Genomic DNA, 18782 nt, shown 5'->3' with positions numbered 1-18782 from the left:
TTCATGAGGCAAGGGAAAGCACACAGTACAGTAGCTAATATCAAGTACCTAAAATGGACGAAAGCATAGCGCTTTTAAATTAACGCCTTTAATAAACAAGGGACTGACAATTTCACTACAAGCTGCAGCAAAACACATGAAGCCACGAAAGCTGTAAGATATCTTAGTTTAAAGCTAGGCCTAGTAATAACCTTTAGCATTATATCACAACCGCAGAAGGCTCCTTTATATTAGCACAACTGTTTAGACTACCATAAAAGAAAACAGTATCTTCATTAGACCAAGCCTATTGTTATACAGTATATAGGCTATACAGCATAATCCCGTATCCCTGTAGTTCCGGGAGCATGACATTACCTCAGTCGTGTTTGAGAGAGAGAGAGAGAGAGAGAGAGAGAGAGAGAGAGAGAGAGAGAGAGAGAGAGAGAGATAACTTGAAACTTCAGTAACATTGTACAAGCTGTCCAATGAAGATAACAGACGCAGAGCCCATATGGCACGTGGAAGCGTTTACATAAGATACAATTAGATCAATAATGCCATTTGGTTTGGTATTACACCAGTGTTCAAAATCCACGCATGAAAGACATTCTTGCATATTTAATCTGCCAGTCCTATGGTCTTAATACTACATGCATAAAATCCAGAGGTCTCCCTGGTGGCAGTTTCTTTAGGCAAATTTCAGACCACAATCCCCACAGCACACAAATACGAGCTAATATCCAAATACCTTACTTTATCACTGGAAAAATAAAGTGATTTTAATTAAAAGAATCTCAAACATAATTACAGAAATAAAACTGACAAAATTATACTGACCTGCCCGAAACTGTGAACGAGAATTGCCATGCCCAAACCAGCTACCAAGGCAATTGTCAGCTGTCCTTCCGGCGTGGGCGTCTTCCCCGTCCAGGGGCTGTATGCCCCGCACACCAAAAACACGTAGAAAACCGTGGCCAGGCATTCTGCTATCACGGCCCTCCACAACTCCAAGGTTCGCACTTCTGCTATCATAGGAGGCCTCGGGGGAGGGTTAGGGTCTGGGCGCAGGCTCTCCAATTTGTCCAAGAGAGTGAGCAACTGGGTCTCTAAAGTACCCCCGACTACTGAACTTCCCATTTTCGGTTGCTTGATTGTACTGTCCTTTATCAAATTGTGATACCTTTGATTTGTCCCCTAAGGGGTAAATGTAACTCACTGAAGGGTTTGTTTCTGACACAAACCCAAATTTCGGGCGGTATGCCCCTTGCAGCCTGGGCGACAAAGGCTATTTCACTACTAAGCCGACAATCATTTTGAACGAGTTCATTTGCCAGGTGTCACTGCGTATAAAACTAATGATTTTGAATCAGTGGTTTTCCATGTCAGAATTCCTCACAAGCGTTTACATCACTCCCGCAGGAATGGAAGAGTATTCCTTACGACAAAACACTGGCATCAAGTCCGAAGTGCGGGTTGCCCCCTCCTTGCCCAGAACTGCCAAAAATACCACTGCCCACAAAATCGAAATCACAGTCGCTCACTGGTTTCTCAAATGGCCATTTCGTCACCTCCAGTGACATCTGCACTTTCCGAATGCTCCAAATTGATCGAACGGGTCACACTACGTGCACAACTCGAACCCAGCACATGGCACCACGAGGCGACACTCGGAGCGGGACACTTCCACTCTCCTCGGTAGATAATACTCGACTGAGGCGCGTTTACATTCTACTGACGCGCGGGCTGCCGCCTGCCTGGTTGACGCCATGGCAACATCCCCCACCAACATCGTCCCCCATACCCCGTACGATCATTGAAGAAAGGGAGCCACATATATCTGAAATAAAGGCATACAGACAGGCAATATCCCTTAAATACGCATAAAAAAACTGTGGTTTAGGTAAATCACAGACTCATCACGTAGATCATTGGATAAAAATTAGGCGAATCCTCCCTGGCTGACGCCATGGCAACATCAACCCTCCCCATACCCCGTACGATCATTGAAGAAAGGGAGAGAGATATTTCTGAAATGAAAGATAACCGTCAATATACCTTGAAAATACGCGTAACAAAAACATGTGGCTTTGACATATTACAAACTCATCACGTGAATAACTGGATAGCAATGAGATGAATCAAACATCTGTCTTGAGACGTAAAGCCTTTCATTCATTTAAAAAAAACTGATATATTTCGCTTGGCAGACACGATTAAGGTGGCAGCAAAGGATAGTGACGATGTAGAGAAGAAAAAATTATGTAAACAGACGCCTAATTGAGAATTTCTCATTTTTCCTTGCATGCGGCTTGTAAACGTATTCTTTCATTCATTTAAGCCAAACAGTAACGAAGATGGGAGGTGTAACGACTGGTAGAGTAATTGTTTACGGTATCGTGCGTCAGACAGCGGCGTGCAATGAACGGCTCCATTTACGGTCTTCTCTCGTTTTTCAGTACCGCCAAAATTTTCGTCTTTGTCGAGAGAGAGAGAGAGAGATGCTGGCTCTCTAGTCTAGGTCAATATTCAGCTGTAGTAAATAATTTGTTGCAATCTAGAGCTATTCCTGTAAAGACGTCAAACACGGCACGCTGAAACGCATGTTTAAGTAATCTGGTAATCTAACTATATGTGTACAACAGCCTGAAGCCCGGACGTTTATTTGTTCGCGTAAATTAAATGAGCCAGAGACTGACGGAATTAGAGAAGAGTCAACATGGACGCAGAAATCTCAGCGTATATTTATTCATTAAAAGATCTTACGATATTGACGGAACGTGAGGCAGGGGCGGTGTTTATCTGTTTGCTTATGTGTTCATTGAATATTACACCATATTTCGAGGGTAAAAGGCGGAACTCCGGTTCGTTGCTATGTAAAAGGGTAAAAAAAAAAAAGTAGACCCATTTTAGAAGTTAGTGATGTGTAAGTACTGACCCATATTTAAATTTTAAAAATTAAAATAGTCTCAAGCTGTGTGAGTAGTTAATATTTTAATCTCGTTTTTTTTTCGAATCTATTCCGAGATACTGTTAGCACAGGATAACGCCAGATAGTATTCAGCTATTCAATCCTAAATACGAAAACCCTGCAAAATCAAAATTAATGACTAATGAATTCAATATGAAGAGCCAATTTTCAACTTCCGTCTTCCAGAGTTGGATGTTTGGTTCATTTTCATCATGGTCTAGGAAGAATTAGACTAGACCGTGGTTTACATGAAGCTATCTTAAGCTAGTAAGGACCGTTACGTAAAGGTATTGGTGTATAAGAGGCTTGCTGTGTATCTTTAGACTTCGTCCTATTGACAGAGACCTTCCAGAATCCACATATCCTTCCTAATTTTACAAGTTGGCACTATCGCCTCCGTCGGGGTAGGGGTCAACCAGTACGTCGCAGGGGCACTTCTTTTGTCCTAGGACGTGGTTTATTAGTATGTAAAGCCATTGGCATTTCCTGTGGCGGCAATCCTCTTCCAATAAAGGATGAACACGGCAGTGATTACTGTCTTAATTTACTCAGTCACAATCTCATAAGAGAAATATATATATATTATATATACTGTATATATAGGCCTATATATATATGCGTGTACCTATGTATATATAAACGATATCTTGCAAAGCAACAGCGCAAAACAGACAGTTAGAAATAAAATAGGCAATAGAAAAACTAGAATTTGAACAGAATATCACATCAAATATGTGTAGAATGAATGGAGACAACAAAATAAGCAGGAGACATCGATGTCAGGTTGCTAACAGAATTGAACTATTATCTAAGCGGTAATTGAAAAGTTATTTGCGAAAAAAATTAGGATGAATATAGATATGTACACACATAACAGAAAGTGACAGCATTTTTTTTTTATTGAATTTCCAAGTTTTCGTATTCAACATTCACTCAGCAACTCTGTGACTACCAAGCCAGTAAACATAATGCTCAATTTAAAAGACAACTGTGCAAAGATGCTAGTCTTTATGTCGCTCTCTCAACCGAGCAACGTATTCGAAGCAGACCACAAAGTGACTCTACAAAGGAACGTCTGGTAGATCAAAGGTCATCTATGTTTTGTAAGTGGCATTTGGAGCGGTTACTTCACTTATGTCCATGCACGTTGTTTGCTTGCTCGAATAATGCCAAAATAAGCTGAGCTATGCGCTGGCTTTCACATTGCTGTCATTCAGCGGATGGTAGGCTATATATATGGTAGATTTGTGTTTGTTATTAATCTGCAAGCTTAAATTGTACGTTATCCGCTCATAATCACGCGGACTATGCATTAAATACAAGCAAGTGGCAGCGCGTGATGGCGTGACTTCTCTAACCTACAACCATTGAATTCTCTTCAGGATGTCTGGCGTTTGTAACTAAAATGCAACTTGTAGCCTAAATCTGTACACTTGCGAACATAATGTACGTGAAAACGGAGACACAGTAATTATCCAAGGCATGAAAACAGAACCTCGTCCTCAATTTAGGCAGAACAGTCTCGATTTGCTGTGAATGTCCGTTGACACCAGACAACGACGGGGTGAAAGTGAAGGGTACGTGCCAGCGGTGATCCAAATATGGAAAACAGAGCAGAATAAGTGGATTAACAATGCTCTGATATAAAAGTTAATATCGGCCATATTGTTGTGAGAAGTCAGGTTAAAAAAAAAAAAAAAAGTAAAAATCTAAGGAACGTTTAGAGGCTGGGTACATAAAGCAGAAAAATGGAGAGGGCGAGTGACGGGGGACGTATGGTCAATGCCTTTTCGGATTTGAGGCGGACGGACCGACCTCTTCGCTGGCCAACTGTTGTTGCCTAAAAAACTTACACTGTCTTCTTTATATGGCAGGTCCGACACCCAACATTTAGCCATTTACTCTTAACCCGTTTCTCCGCCTGCATCCAACCCCCGCCCCCAACACAATTAGACCCCTACCCCGCTGTCACAAAACAAGCACGTATATGAATACATACTGAACCGCGTGAGGATATGTTCTTTAACACGTACTCCGAAATATATGACGAAAATATTGTCATTCACAGCTGATGGAGATATGGAAATAAGTAACTAAATCACTTGACAGCGTAAAGTGTATTTAGCCCAAATATTCATATTTTCCTAAACACAAAGGTAGAAAGACGGGCTCTCGAAAACCAGTATGACAACATCTTATATCGTATGCAAGACTCGTAAAAACAAGTGTAATAATTAAATGAATAATACCTTTCATTTACGGAGAGTTGTTTCCCTCTAGGCTACTGTTAATATCATTGTCGTTTTGGGTCAACATTTATGCGGCACGACCAGCCTATGGATTTCCCCATGTGATAGACATTTTCACAAAATTCAGTTATTATGCGGTATTCTTATTTATGTGCTAATACGAGTTCCCAGTTTCAACTCGTAAAGAAATGAGAATGTCATGTTTTACTTTTGTCAACGAGTCGTATTTACCATTTTTTCTTTACCATTTCTAGAATACGATACAAATTATGAATTGGGGTTTCCATAATGACAAAAAATATGCTGGTCACACCACCACAACTGCTGTACATCGAGAAGCCTGCATAACAAGTTCAGCGAAAAAAAAATGTCCGCATTTGAATATGCACGACACACCCAAAGCATTATTCACATCCTCGCAAAAATAAATTTGCTGGGTGTAGCCAAAAAGATGAAAGTCTGCCCGGTGTAATCACAGACCAAACTCGGGTTCACCTACAGTTACGCAGCTGCACTCAACAGGTAGCCCAAGGGCGCCAGGCCACCGAGTTGCCCGTACCTTCTCCTCGCAGCAGTATCTTCCACACGTGCCCGCTGCCCAGATGTTGTGTGCAAGCGTCTTGCCACTGCAGATTGCACGAGGACACCGATGCGGAAAAGAAAAGATGTGAAGGATGTTGGTACGAAAATGAACTTTGGGAATATCCTACAATTGTCAGTTTTTTAAAACTAGTATTATATTTACAGGCAGACAAAATCAAAAGGGTAATATTTTCTTATGATTATTTCGCTTGAGGCGCCATAAAATTATTGTTCCTTTGTAAAGGGGTGAAGATGACAGAGGAGACTTAGAGAGGAGACTTAGAGAATTTTAGGGCCATAACGCTGCTTTTTATGATACTGGATCTGACTGATAAAAGACGGATAATAAGAATGTTAGGGAAGAAGAGTGTCGGGTTAGACAGGGATGTAGCCTACTCAACTCTGCAACAGACCAGTAATGCGAGAAGTTTTAAAGGGAAAAAGCTGTATGTAATACACACAGGCATAGAAAACGCTTATGACATCACTGAAAGAGACTCGATGTTGAGGTTGCGTTGACAGTAAACTGCTGATAAAAAGTTTTTGAGACGAAAGAGAATCAAGTAAAAACTGGGCTTAAATAAGGGTGTGGTATACTCAGTGGGTGTTTAGTATCTATGGATGGAGTGATGCCAAAACCCTAAGAACTGAAATTAGATAACGGTGTAAGGTTGTGAATGTGTGCAATGGCTGATGTTTGCAGACGTAAGTGTTGGCTGAGGATACTGAAAAAAAAACTGTACAAAGTATGGTGTGCTTTTAAAATATTTGCTAGAAGGGTAAAATATAAGTTGAAGTCAATATGAGCAACACTAAAGATATGATGGTACATTATCAAAAGAATTACTAAGCCAACTTTCTTTTATGAAAGTAAGGTATGGATGAAAAATAAATCAAAGACAAAAAAATAAAGGCTTAAGTCACCAAGATCAATTTTTTTTCCACATTATGTAAGGTGTAAGAAATGAAAGGATAAAAGGCCTCTGAGAGAACTTAATTTGTATACTGTAAAGGGAAGTCTGAAGTAAAATGTTAAGGATGGCAATAATGGGCCATCACTTATGCAAGTTGTCTCTGCATTGTTAAACAGTCAAATGTATGCTACTGAATATCACGCAATCCACCACCGATCGTTCCTGGATGTCCTAACTCTCGATCACCACCTGTTCTGTGACTGACCTTCATTTTCTTTGGGATGTTGTCTTTCTTTTGCATGTACTTGGCCAAGGTACAACCAGCTTTACCAAACTGGAAATGGAAGTTCTGTTTGCTCCTAGAGACTACTTGAGGTCCTCAGCTGTAGTTTATCAAGGAACAAAACAGACTTGTGGAGTCATTTGATGTGGTGGCAGTATGCAGCCCAACCAAAATATTTAGTTACTGCTTTCTGGGCAGTCTCTGAAATTTTTTAATAAGCCTCACATGCGGAGCGAGGGGGGTCATAACGTACACGAAGAGATGGCATAAGTTTAGTATGTGAGAAATGATGGTCCAAAGTGTTTTGGGCCGAAATGATCGCGTGGAGTGAGTGGATGACAGTACACTGGTGAAGTGTGTAGGATTTGGAAGCACAGCACTGTAGAGGGAAACTAAAAAAGTACTGACTGGGTGGGAGCAATGTTGGAAAAGGCTTTTATATTCAAGAAATGCAGGAGCATGTGCAAGTGTAATGCGTCAGGGGTTAATGAGCTGCTGATTCCATACGTAGGGTTGCTAAATGATTAAGTAGTTAAGGAAGATAATGGTAGAGCCAACGCTGGCCATCTTTCTATCACTATAAGTGTGCCTTAGATATGCATTCTCTACTATTCTGCTTTGTTTTTACGTCAGTAACCTTCATTCCCACTCATGTTCTATTCTTCTTATATGCACACTAGTCTTCCTTTCCTTCTCTGGTATGGTGATTTTCCTCACTGTCCCTCAAATTTCTCCTGCTGGGTAGGTTAGACATCAGTCCTACCTCACAGGACATATTGAAATTTATTTGTTTCAGTTTGGCCACCTTGAAACTTTGGGCATTTTTCTCAACTAAACCTGCAAGTCAGAAAAAATATGACTGTGCAAACGGAATGCAAAACAATTCACGAGCCAGATATACGTGTTTAAACCATTTAAGTCCTTGGTGATGACGAATCTCAGAACGGGACAAACATTATTTAGTTCATGTGTTGGAAGGATCTTATAGTAAGCCTGGTTAAACATACTTGAAGCTGTTTTCTTATTCTGTAAACACCATTTAACCACTAATTTCAAGACTTGACTACGGACACTAGTTCATTGGCTGCACAATATTCTCTGGTATCAAATTCCTGCAAATATTGTGAATAAAACCTAAACCTGTTCTCAAAAATTTTCCCAAAAAATATAAATTTGTTAGAGAAATCTGTACTCACTCATTATCATCATCTTCTCTACCTCTCTCTTTTCTTACAGTACACCTGCTAATCTACATTTAGCCTGTTTCGTCAACCTTCGCCTCTAATCATATCAAGCGCCTGTGGGGAAAAAACGGAAATAAGTGTTCATGTTGAGGGCTGAAAGAGAACCTATTATGAAGCTATTTCACTAGGAAGAATAAGAATCAATCAAAATGGGAATTAAAACAGATTCGGACAAAAATATCTAAGGCTATTCACAGCGGCAGTGAAATCACAGTGAGAGTTGGGAGGTGTAAATTGATAGTGGATGGTCAGTTCCGTTACCTGACAGGAAGTTAAGTATTCACATCAATTTCAAAGAAAGAAATTTAACTTGAACAACCAAAGGTTATGTAGCTTGAAGCTCAAATTTTATTTTTAAACAACACATGACAATGAAAGTTACCTTGGAAAGTGAAACAACCAAACCATGTTTCTGAACACAAAATTAAAAAGGTGGAGAGGCTGTCAAACCTTTTACAATCAATGCAGACCCACACTCGGCACTGTATCAGGTTATAGCTTGATGCCTCCGAGTGTTCACCTTCACAAAAAATTATCAAACATTTTGTTAACATTACATTCAGATGGGATATTAATAGTTACACTATCAAATGATCCTTTTCATTAATTATAATTAGTTTATCTCCTTTTCCTTATTTTAACAGCGATGACAATAAACACCTTTGGGATACTGCAAGATCTATATTTTCAATTGATTCAAAAGGATTTCTTAACACTTGCATTTTGACAGCATGTTATTCATAAATTTAAGAACAAAAGTCTTTGAGACAAGCCTTGTGAGAGGTGAGAACTCCGACTCAGATTAACACCATGCTTATTGCAACACTTACAAAGACGGAAAATAGCATATTTTCTTTATCAAAACAGACACTCACATCTCTAGCTTCAAAGCATTTTAAATGAGCTGAAGGATTATAAAAATTCAAGAACAAAAATGAATTGGATAATCAAATCACATTTATTAAAAAAGAAGTCATTCTTCATATTGGGTCCCTGTTTAAAGTAGCTTACCAACATACTAGTAAAATCTAAATACACTTCAAATTCAAAATGTGTTACTCAACATGTATGTGGTAAAATACATCTCTGATATCACATGTTTTAAACATTAACAAATATGAAAACAAAAAGGTTTAGAATAAAAAAAAAAGGCATAAAAAATTGTTTTAATATACATAACTCCTATAATCTAAATCTATCAACATAACTATTTGTTTTTCTTTGGTGGTCTATAAACACCAACAACGACAGCGTGATCTCGCTCGTAAGGTTCCAGAGTGATCTGTTCCTGTGGCTTCAGTTGGTCTTGTTGCAATTTCTTGATCTCGCCCGCAAACACTGCCTCAGCACTGGCTGTGGAGTCAATGCAGTTTGCCTTGATGGAGATAACATAATGTCCACCGACCTGCAACAGATAGAACAAAATTTCTAGAGTATGATGATTATTGTTACTACAAAATTTTACAAACATTGTGAAATAGTAATCCTCAAAGACCTTCACCTATCCCAAGGGTTTAAATCTATCAGGATAACCTACTAAAATATCAATAAGATTTATGAAGCATTACACAAAAACACATCCACATCACTCAGCATGAACAGGGCTGCACTAAGAAAGCCTTAGGATTGGAACTTTAGCATCCTAAAATTGTCTCATTAAACAAAAAGCCCAGAAACTTAACCTAGCCAAGGTGAACAAATACCGAAGCATGGGGGATGCGTACCACTATCTGCCCAAATGCTTATAACTGCCTATTTTGATAGTTCACAACAACAAAAAAACTCTAAAAAAGCTTATACCAGGATATTTTTATAGTTTTACCACAAAAGTGCATTTAGTCATGAAAATTATATAAAAATACAGTAACTTGTGAATATTTCTCTATGAAAAACACTGCGAATAGGCGAATTTCCCGCAAATAATGTGTATATATGTTCCATAGAGAAATCAATGAATAGTTACGTCTGTGAATCCCGAACCGCGAATAAACACAGAAGCACTCTACTATAAAAAAAAAATAAAAAAAAAATTGATGGGTAACTGATACCGCATCATATCACACTAATTTTTTGGTCCCCATAAACACAAAGGAACTTACCTTTAGAAAATGTTGAGCATTGATGGCAACAATACGAGCCTGATCTGGCTGCGCGACATCAGCAAATATGGTGTCCACCATTCCTACAATCATTCGGTACTTGTGGGGATGCCTAGCATCCTCGACAATTGGTACCACGTTGGTACGTTTTTTGGCCATGTTAACCAAGTCTCGTCCAGATCGTAGTGAAAACTCTACAGCATACACAACTCCTTCCTGAAATATGTCTCCTTTTTAATTTAGAAAATTGCTCAGAACAGGCTGTCAGAATTGGAATATGAAAGTTACGCCAGAGGCCAAACACTGGGACCTGAGGTCATTCAGCACTGAAAGGTTTTAAAGGCATACCAGCAGGAAAACCTCATGGTTGCATTATGAAACAATTGTTACCAAGTAAGGCGGAAGAAAGACACTGTAAACGGAGGTACAGTAAAAGGCATGAAAGGGGTTGCTGCCAGGGACAGGAGGAACATTGCAAAGAACCTAAGTAATGCCTACAGGGCACCATATGAGGTGCACTGATGGCACTAGCCCCCTACTGAGCACAGCAGGCTGTTAAATTTTACATTTAATAATACAATTCATGATTTTAGCCTAATTAAGATAGTCCTGGGTTTTATTTCTTTTCCCCCGTCTTGGAATCACTATGCCTATACTGTAGCAATATTCCATGAACATTTTCAAAATATCAAACCAAAGATATATACTGACCACAGTCAGTTGCAGTAACTTCACCAATTACTTTTAAATATGCACTGAAATCATATACTTCCCGTGCTTCCAAAACATTAATTCTCATTTAGCCCTAGGTCTTGAACACAAAGTATTTCTAAATGCATTGTTCTGGATCCAAGTTTTGTAGTTAACTTAATCTAACCATACCACCAAGATCAGGCAGTTAATGGCAACATTTGCATCAAAATGCTACAACAAAAACTTTAATAATTTTTTCCTCTAAACTTAGTGTTTTAACATTAAAGGACTATACAAATTTATTTTCCAGTATCATGACCTATCCTATAGCAGTCGAATGTGAAAATAAATATAAACTACACAACGCTTACTTTCCAAAAATTTCAGATGTTAAAATTTATTTTTGAAGATTCTGTACATTTATGAATTTAACATCCACACCAAACCATAGCATCAATGCAAGATTATTAATGTTTTGATGTTTCAAAGTTACCTAAGGCTATTACAGCAACATCTACAAAAATAAATAAGACTGGGGGCTTCATCAACATACACCTACAACACTGGTGCAAATGAACTAAATAAAATATCTTACCGGTCCAACAACGTCAGAGACATGAGAAACTGTAGTTCCACTGGCTGCTCCCAAGTAGAGGACTTTACTGCCAGTAGGCATGTATATATTTCCAACACCTCCAACAACTGCAGCAGCAAGTTTCGAGCGGAAGGGGTTCCACACGCGATACTCCACCTTCTCACCATTATCCTAAGTAGAACACAGGTACATTTATCTTCTGATGATAGAATACAAACACAATTCAAGACTACTGATTTAATATATAACTTTATTGTTATTATTGTGGAATGGAATGTAGAATTTAGGCCAAAGGCAAAGTGCTGGGACCCATGAAGTCATTCAGCACTGAAACTGTGAGTAAAAAGGTTTTAAAGGTGTAACAAGAGGAAAACCTTGCAGTTGCAAGATGAAACAATGGTTAGGAGAGGATGGAAAGTAAGTTGGAAGAAAGAGCATATGAACGGAGGTAAAGTGGAAGGAATGAAAAAGGTTGCAGCTGGGGGCTGCAAAGACACTTTAGTAATGCCTACAATGTTTCTCTTTAAGAAGCAATATATTTCTGTATTTCCCTTTACCTTCTCTTCTTCCTAATGAGCATACTCTTTGGAAGCTTGAATTTTAAGTCTATGGCCCCCATGGGCTTGTTCCATATGAATATACAGTAGTCCATCTGAATAATAATAATAATAATAATAATAATAATAATAATAGTACTAATCAAATTATTATAGAATCTTGAAACAGCTTACCTCAACACTAACTCTCTTCTCTCCATAAACACTTTCCCCTACAACCATGTTTTTGGTTACTAAAACATCTTCTTTCCCTCGGGCTATGAATATGCCTTCGTGACGATGGGGTTCAATCATTACCCTTGCGCCTCCTCTCATTCCACCTATTGATAATATTAAAACATTTTAAAGAGTAATTTGAACTGCTTGTATTTTTCCTAGGTATATAAACCAGTCTTTTAAGAAGAAGTATCATTTATCACAAGCTGGAATCAGTTGCTGAAACTTAAGTTTATAGATATCCAAAATATTGTAAAGGAACTCTGAAGGAAATTAGGTTTTCATTATTCAAGGGCTGAATCCATTTTTTGGGAGCAACATATGGATTATATTCATATCTAGTTCCTGCAGTAACAGTTTTTGTGTTGCCAATACACCTATTTGGTCTGGCATGGGGATAACAGACTGACAGGGTCCTGAGACTGAGTGGGATATGTCTGAGATCTCAGCTGTATGAGAAAATTTGGAGAACGAAGTGTGACACAAATCAGAAAGCACCTAAAATCTGGCCAATAAAAATAAAAATGAAGGGCACACATTATAGCTCTTAACTCTCACATTACAAGGGAGAGCAGAAAGAGATGCATCTTGTAAGTTGAAGTTCCACGACTAGGTGCTTCACTGTGTAGCCTACCAGAATCTGGGCACAGTCCAGCATGTACTCAGTCAAGCTGCTGCTCTGCAGAGGGAGGAAATCACATTGAAGCTAGAGAAACTAGTCACTGTTACTCAGTACAGTATCAGTCTCATGCCCTGTGAGTACCCTAGGAAAAATGCTTTTCTCTGCAAGAGGAATTTGGTTGACTACACAACCTGTTGAGTAGCCACCACAGGTCCTATGGAGAAGATATCTGTGGACTTGCTGGCAACACCTCTCATATAAAAGGAGGTCTGACATCTCAAGACATTTAATCTCATTACCTGTGCTATCAAAAAGTTGCTCCAGAATCTAATGAATGGTTTACTAAGCCAGAAGAGTCAAAAGCTTGTTTGATTACAGCATTAAGCAAGGAAGTAAGGTGGTAATGAATATCATCTTATGCTTGCCAATACTAATAAAGAGCGACAGCTTTTCACTGCAAAGACGGGGGCTTCTTTCAAAAAAGGTTGACAAAGTTCATGATATGCTGAATACAAGCTCAGACTAGAGAGCTACCTTTAACAACACCAACTACAGATGATGCTGATACAATTCACTTGATACATGTTAGATGAGAATCACTCTCTCCCTCTCTCTCAAGAGTCAACTCAGCAGTTGGCAGAAGTGAGGACTCCCTTCACTCACTCTTTAACATTTTAATAAATTTCAGCAACCCATTCCAACTCGCAATGAATGACACTCCTACTGTACGTGAATGATGGTGTGATGGTGTGCTTCTGTAGGAACAAATACAGTCGTGTATTTGCCAATAAGAATTAGAGGAATTTATTTCTAGTGATAGAAATTCATTTCTCGGTATAAATTCCTCTAGTGAAAGAAATTCATTTCTCGGTATAATGTGGTTTGGATTCCACAATAAGCTGTAGGTCCCGTTGCTAGGTAACCAATTGGTTCTTAGCCATGTAAAATAAGTCTAATCGTTCAGGCCAGCCCTAGGAGAGCTGTTAATCAGCTCAGTGGTCTGGTTGAACTAAGGTATACTTAAACTTTGTAGCAGATGAAAAACTACAATTATCATACAAAATATTTAAAAGGAACTAGCAACAAATTAGCAAGACTGATTACAATTATTAATTGAGAATAGAAAAGCAACAATAATTACCAATGACAATTTTACTGTAACTCTTAAAACAGGCCTCCTATATGAGTGGATATTAAAATATAAAGAAATTTTTACTGTAAAAAGTTGATGAGCAGACATTATGTTTACCTCTTCCTCCTCCACGACCTCCTCCTCTTCCACCAAATCCACCTCGACCTCCTCCTCCTCCCCCTCCTCTTCCACCAAATCCACCTCGACCTCCTCCTCCTCCTCTTCCGCCAAATCCACCTCCACGGCCGCCACCGCCTCCACGTCCACCACCACCCCCTCTAGGCGAGAAGCCTCTTCCACCACCTCCGCGAGGTGAGAAACCTCTGCCGCCACCACCACCACCACGTGGAGAAAAATCTGAAATGTAAAAAAACCTTTAGTCGCAATGCATGCATACAAAACATTTGTTACCAGAGTAGAGAATGTATCTACGGTAGCTTTTTTTAGGACTGTTCTATCTTAAAAAATGTATTTCTAGTGTCAACATTAGCTTTTACTGATGCTTATACACACGAACGTATCTTGTGTGCTAAAATAAAGCAATGCCAGTGACAACTACAAGGGAGACCTCCCAACATAAATGTTCAATTGGAATAGCTTTCATTTCTTAGTACAAGGCAGCATGTCTATACTCCTCCAGAATTCTTCTTTTATGGATAGGTAAACCTCAAGACTACTACTGTGGCCTGGTTCCCGCCAGTCGGCAACCAGAATATTTAGCGCCTTTTGCTCGTTTTTGTTTATGTTTATGCCTTTTGTTTGTGTTTATGATATTTACAATCTTTCATTTATATTTTTAGGTTCATCCCTGGTAGTAGTCTTCAGCTTTACCCACAGGTGTCAAGGGAGGCACTCGAGATCCCCTCAAGACTTTGCATCCTAGATTAAGCTAAGTTGGGGGCGGGGGTTGTTCAAGGGGAGTCAAAAGGACCTCAGTCAGATATGAAATGGCACCCTACATTAAATCGTATTTTGTTACGATGGATCCCACTTCATGCTGACAACTTGGGAGGTTGCGGTCCTGTGGGGTCAATCGCTTCCATTCAGGAACCTGTGGTAACCTATAGTAAGTCAGGTTGAATTAAGGGAGGGTAGGCTGAGCTAACATGCACTGCTTTGTTTCACTTGTGTTTCCCCCTACCCCACAACATTATTTCCCAAAATTGGTCCACGAGTACTATTAGACACTGGAGGGGGTGGCTATTGGTTCATTACACATTTCCTTAAGAAATTATTATCAAACTGCATGATAAAATATCAGAAAAACAAAATTTTTATGCTGAACTGTACTACTGACAACTTGTAAAATTTGATCCAATAACCTATATTTAATGAAATTTTATCCAATAACCTATATTGTCTCAAAATTAATATTTTTTAGCTAATTATAGTTTTTGGACTGAATGCAGAGTAAGGCTTTAGGGCTACTGTTGGCCTAGTAGGCATTTCAGACAGAATATAACCTACCTTTAACCTTACCTAATCTACCTTGGAAGGGGGGCTTCATCCCACTGGACACCCCTAAAAGTTAGTTTGCAGAACGATGGGAGCAGGCCTTTGAAGCCTTTCCAATGTTTAGTATTAATTGGGGGGGGTCCAGAGGGAGCAAAGCCCTCGGGGACAGGTTAGGGCACAGTGCCCTAAGTAAGGTTAGGAAGGTAAGGCCTGGTTTGGTCAGGACATGGCATTCTAGGAAAGGTTAGGTTTGCTTCTGTTAGCAAAACTTATTCCCATCACTCTACACTAGCTCCTAAACTTCAAAGATAAATAAAAACCTGAGTAGCAATGGTACACCTGAGTTGGCATAATTTTTACTAGAGATTACATCGGAAACAATGGACTGCAGCCTGATCCTATCAGTCTAGCAGGAACCAGACTGCAGTAGTAGTCTTCAGGGTAAATTTATGGGGTTACTTTGTATCAGGTATTATCTTGGAAGTTGACTTTTCCCGTATAATTCTGGTTGCTTATTAATAATTTACCGTTGTTTTTTAGCGGCTGACTGTAATTAACATCCGAACTTATATGTTTTCGTATGCTGGCCATCCTGGAATGCTATCGCGCATGCACAGTGTTATTTGGGAGGTTTTGGTAACAAGTGGAGTTTCCTTCTCAAGGGAGTCTGGGGGCGGAAGGATACATTAGGTTGGTATAGTTCCTTTTATAATAGGTTTCCTTACCCAATCCCTTGAACATGGATCCCTAATGACGTCGCTTGTGCAGAACCATTCCCTAACAATGTAGCAGTCCGTGGGGAGTTACCCTGTAGTTTTACCGTCTTCAGTTTTACCAGTTAGGATAAGAAGTGTACTCACAACCTAGCCAAGCAAAAAAAATTGGGGGGCTAAAGTACGCTGTGTGCAAAACACCCTTAGTAGCTGGAGAAATAAAAGAATCAGTCTCCTAAAATTCAAAGTTTAAATTATAACCTTTACGAAAACTAATCTGTGCTCGGCTTGAGCTAGGTTAGGACGCGTGGATTGGCATAGTCTGGGTTGGGTTAGGTTTATATCTAAACCAAGGCAAAATGGTCAGGCCTGGTTTGAACTATCTAAAATCAACAAACACCATGTTGAATGTACAATTATAACCCATCAAAGTACTGCAAATCAATATGAAAAGGAAACGCGTGCGATACCCAGCAGGGTCACGCTGCCATGAAGGCGACGAGGAACACAAACAATTCGGCGAACCTTTTAATTATAATAAAAAGACATTAATACAAATCTAAGTGACTTCAGTAAAGAATGGCTGTTAAACTTATAGAATTATAGTTACCTGGCCTTCCCATTGTTTACTTTGCACGAAATTTGTCAAATTACTTGTCACAGAATGAACGCAATACCGCGTGTTGACCGAAATGAGTTTTCGAACCGGATGCAAGTATTGTTGTCTCCTAGTTTGGGAGCGTTCGCTATCAACATTACTGATATTTCAGAATTAATACGTCTTTATAACAAGAAAAACTCTAGCTAATAATTTTGCAATGATATTTTTTAACATTATAATATAGTTAAATATATATTATACTGTATATATTTAATCAGATGGAGATTAAATACATTATTACAAATTTCTTAATTGCATAGCCCTTCTTGAACGGAAAATGTTTGCTTGTGTAGCATTTTCTTCTTCCTTCCCTATTTTTGAAGGAAAGGACTTGCGATGCCCATTTCATCGAATTCAAAGAAACAATTTATAGTTTGCATATAAAGTGCTTTTTCGCTATAATACAGCTAAATAAATTTATAATATCAAAGGATTTTTACTTTCCTGAGACCCGCTATTATATATTGCATCAGTTTACGAAATATATCGATCGGATCCTTATTCTTTTTTATTTTTCATATAATAATGTTTGAGAAAAATTCTTTATAGTATGAAAATTGGAATCAATTATCACAATTAAAAAATAACATTGCGAGGAAAAACCTTGTTTTATGCATGTTTTTTATGTATTTTGTCCGAATCATTATGAAATATCTCATCATGTTTAGATATGAATAGTCCTAGCAACCGTGTTAACAGAGTATCATCTGAATATAGAGCTGTTATTTTACGTAAAAAATACATGAGTGAGTGGAGTTTGGCATATCTAATATCATCAGATTATCATATGTTTAAAGACCTTTCTGTTAAAGAAAAGAGCGTTATTTTAACTTAGCAAATAAGATATAATTATAAAAAACATTATAGAGAGTTTGAGAGCAAAAAATTATTGTGGCTCAGTTAAGCAAGAGAAGTAAAGAAATAAAATAGTAAATAAAAAAACAGAAGCACGATATGGATGGTACACAATAACATTGATAAAAGTGGAGAAAGATCCTTCTTAAACCCACTGAAAATCTAGAACATACAAAACTAATCGTGGTATAATGCAAAAGGTAGTCAGCCATAACATATAAATACCTAACCAGCAGCAGAGACAAGTCAGACAACTATGATAATGGTGTTAAAAGTAACATCGTAGTCTTTCTTGCTTAGTAAATTTGGTTAACACTGTACTTCCAGGGAAACCATGGTAAGTTTTCAGTGAACGCGAAAGCATTAATATTTCAAGCTTTCTAGAGGGCTAGTGAAAAAGAACCATGTTTTATTAGTCAGGTAAGATGAGATCATGTTCTGGGGGTTTAAGGGCGATTAGGTTATTTTATGGCACGTCCAACGTATGCATTTTCCAGATGGCTAACAACATTCAAAACAAAGATTTCACAAGTTGAACATTATTTTTGGTTTCCAGCTTTCAAGAATAAGTTACTTCTAAATGATGATATAACTTATGTTTTTGGCAAAGTGCTAATTTTTTTTTTTTAATACTGCCTTCTGACTTCAAAGATCATTAAGTAAGCAAACCACTGGGCTATTAAGCTGTAGAGACTGGTCAGATAGAAAACTGTTCTATTCTTCAACTCTAGATTTATTTGGTCATTAAATGAAACCACAGTCCGCAGAAACTAAGTCCACTAGGACTGATTTTGTGTAAGTGTACTTGTCACAGGTTTCACTCTTATAGCCATTGGTTTTGAGGTTGCCAATATAGCATGTGCATGTATTCTCGATGGAGCCATTAATCATAACATACAGTAGCAGTCTTTATAGTTGCCATTAAATATGGTGCAACAGACAGAGAACATTTTGAACTGTAG

The 18782-nt window shown here is 38.5% G+C and overlaps 2 protein-coding genes across 2 annotated transcripts in view; both read right to left on the bottom strand.

The window, feature by feature from the left end:
- LOC136834210 (neurogenic protein big brain-like) overlaps positions 1-1713 on the bottom strand; it is a 210107-nt gene extending 208394 nt beyond the window's left edge. Inside the window, exon 1 of the mRNA XM_067096501.1 lies at positions 820-1713. Coding sequence (XP_066952602.1) covers positions 820-1119 — 300 coding nt within the window. The 5' untranslated portion in view covers positions 1120-1713. The remainder of the gene's footprint in view (positions 1-819) is intronic.
- Positions 1714-9161: 7448 nt separating this feature from the next.
- Positions 9162-17046, bottom strand: Fib (rRNA 2'-O-methyltransferase fibrillarin). The gene is made up of 6 exons (XM_067096500.1): positions 16915-17046; positions 14254-14493; positions 12341-12486; positions 11610-11780; positions 10322-10537; positions 9162-9627 (listed from the first exon to the last, which is right to left on the bottom strand). Exons 1-6 carry the CDS (start codon positions 16925-16927, stop codon positions 9430-9432), a joined length of 984 nt encoding a protein of 327 aa, XP_066952601.1. The 5' UTR covers positions 16928-17046; the 3' UTR covers positions 9162-9429.
- Between the last annotated feature and the right edge of the window lie 1736 nt (positions 17047-18782).

Source organism: Macrobrachium rosenbergii, chromosome 53, assembly GCF_040412425.1.
Source record: "Macrobrachium rosenbergii isolate ZJJX-2024 chromosome 53, ASM4041242v1, whole genome shotgun sequence".
In the NCBI taxonomy this organism is placed as follows: domain Eukaryota; kingdom Metazoa; phylum Arthropoda; class Malacostraca; order Decapoda; family Palaemonidae; genus Macrobrachium; species Macrobrachium rosenbergii.
Note: the sequence above shows the minus strand (reverse complement) of the source record. Positions and strands in the feature narration are given on the sequence as shown.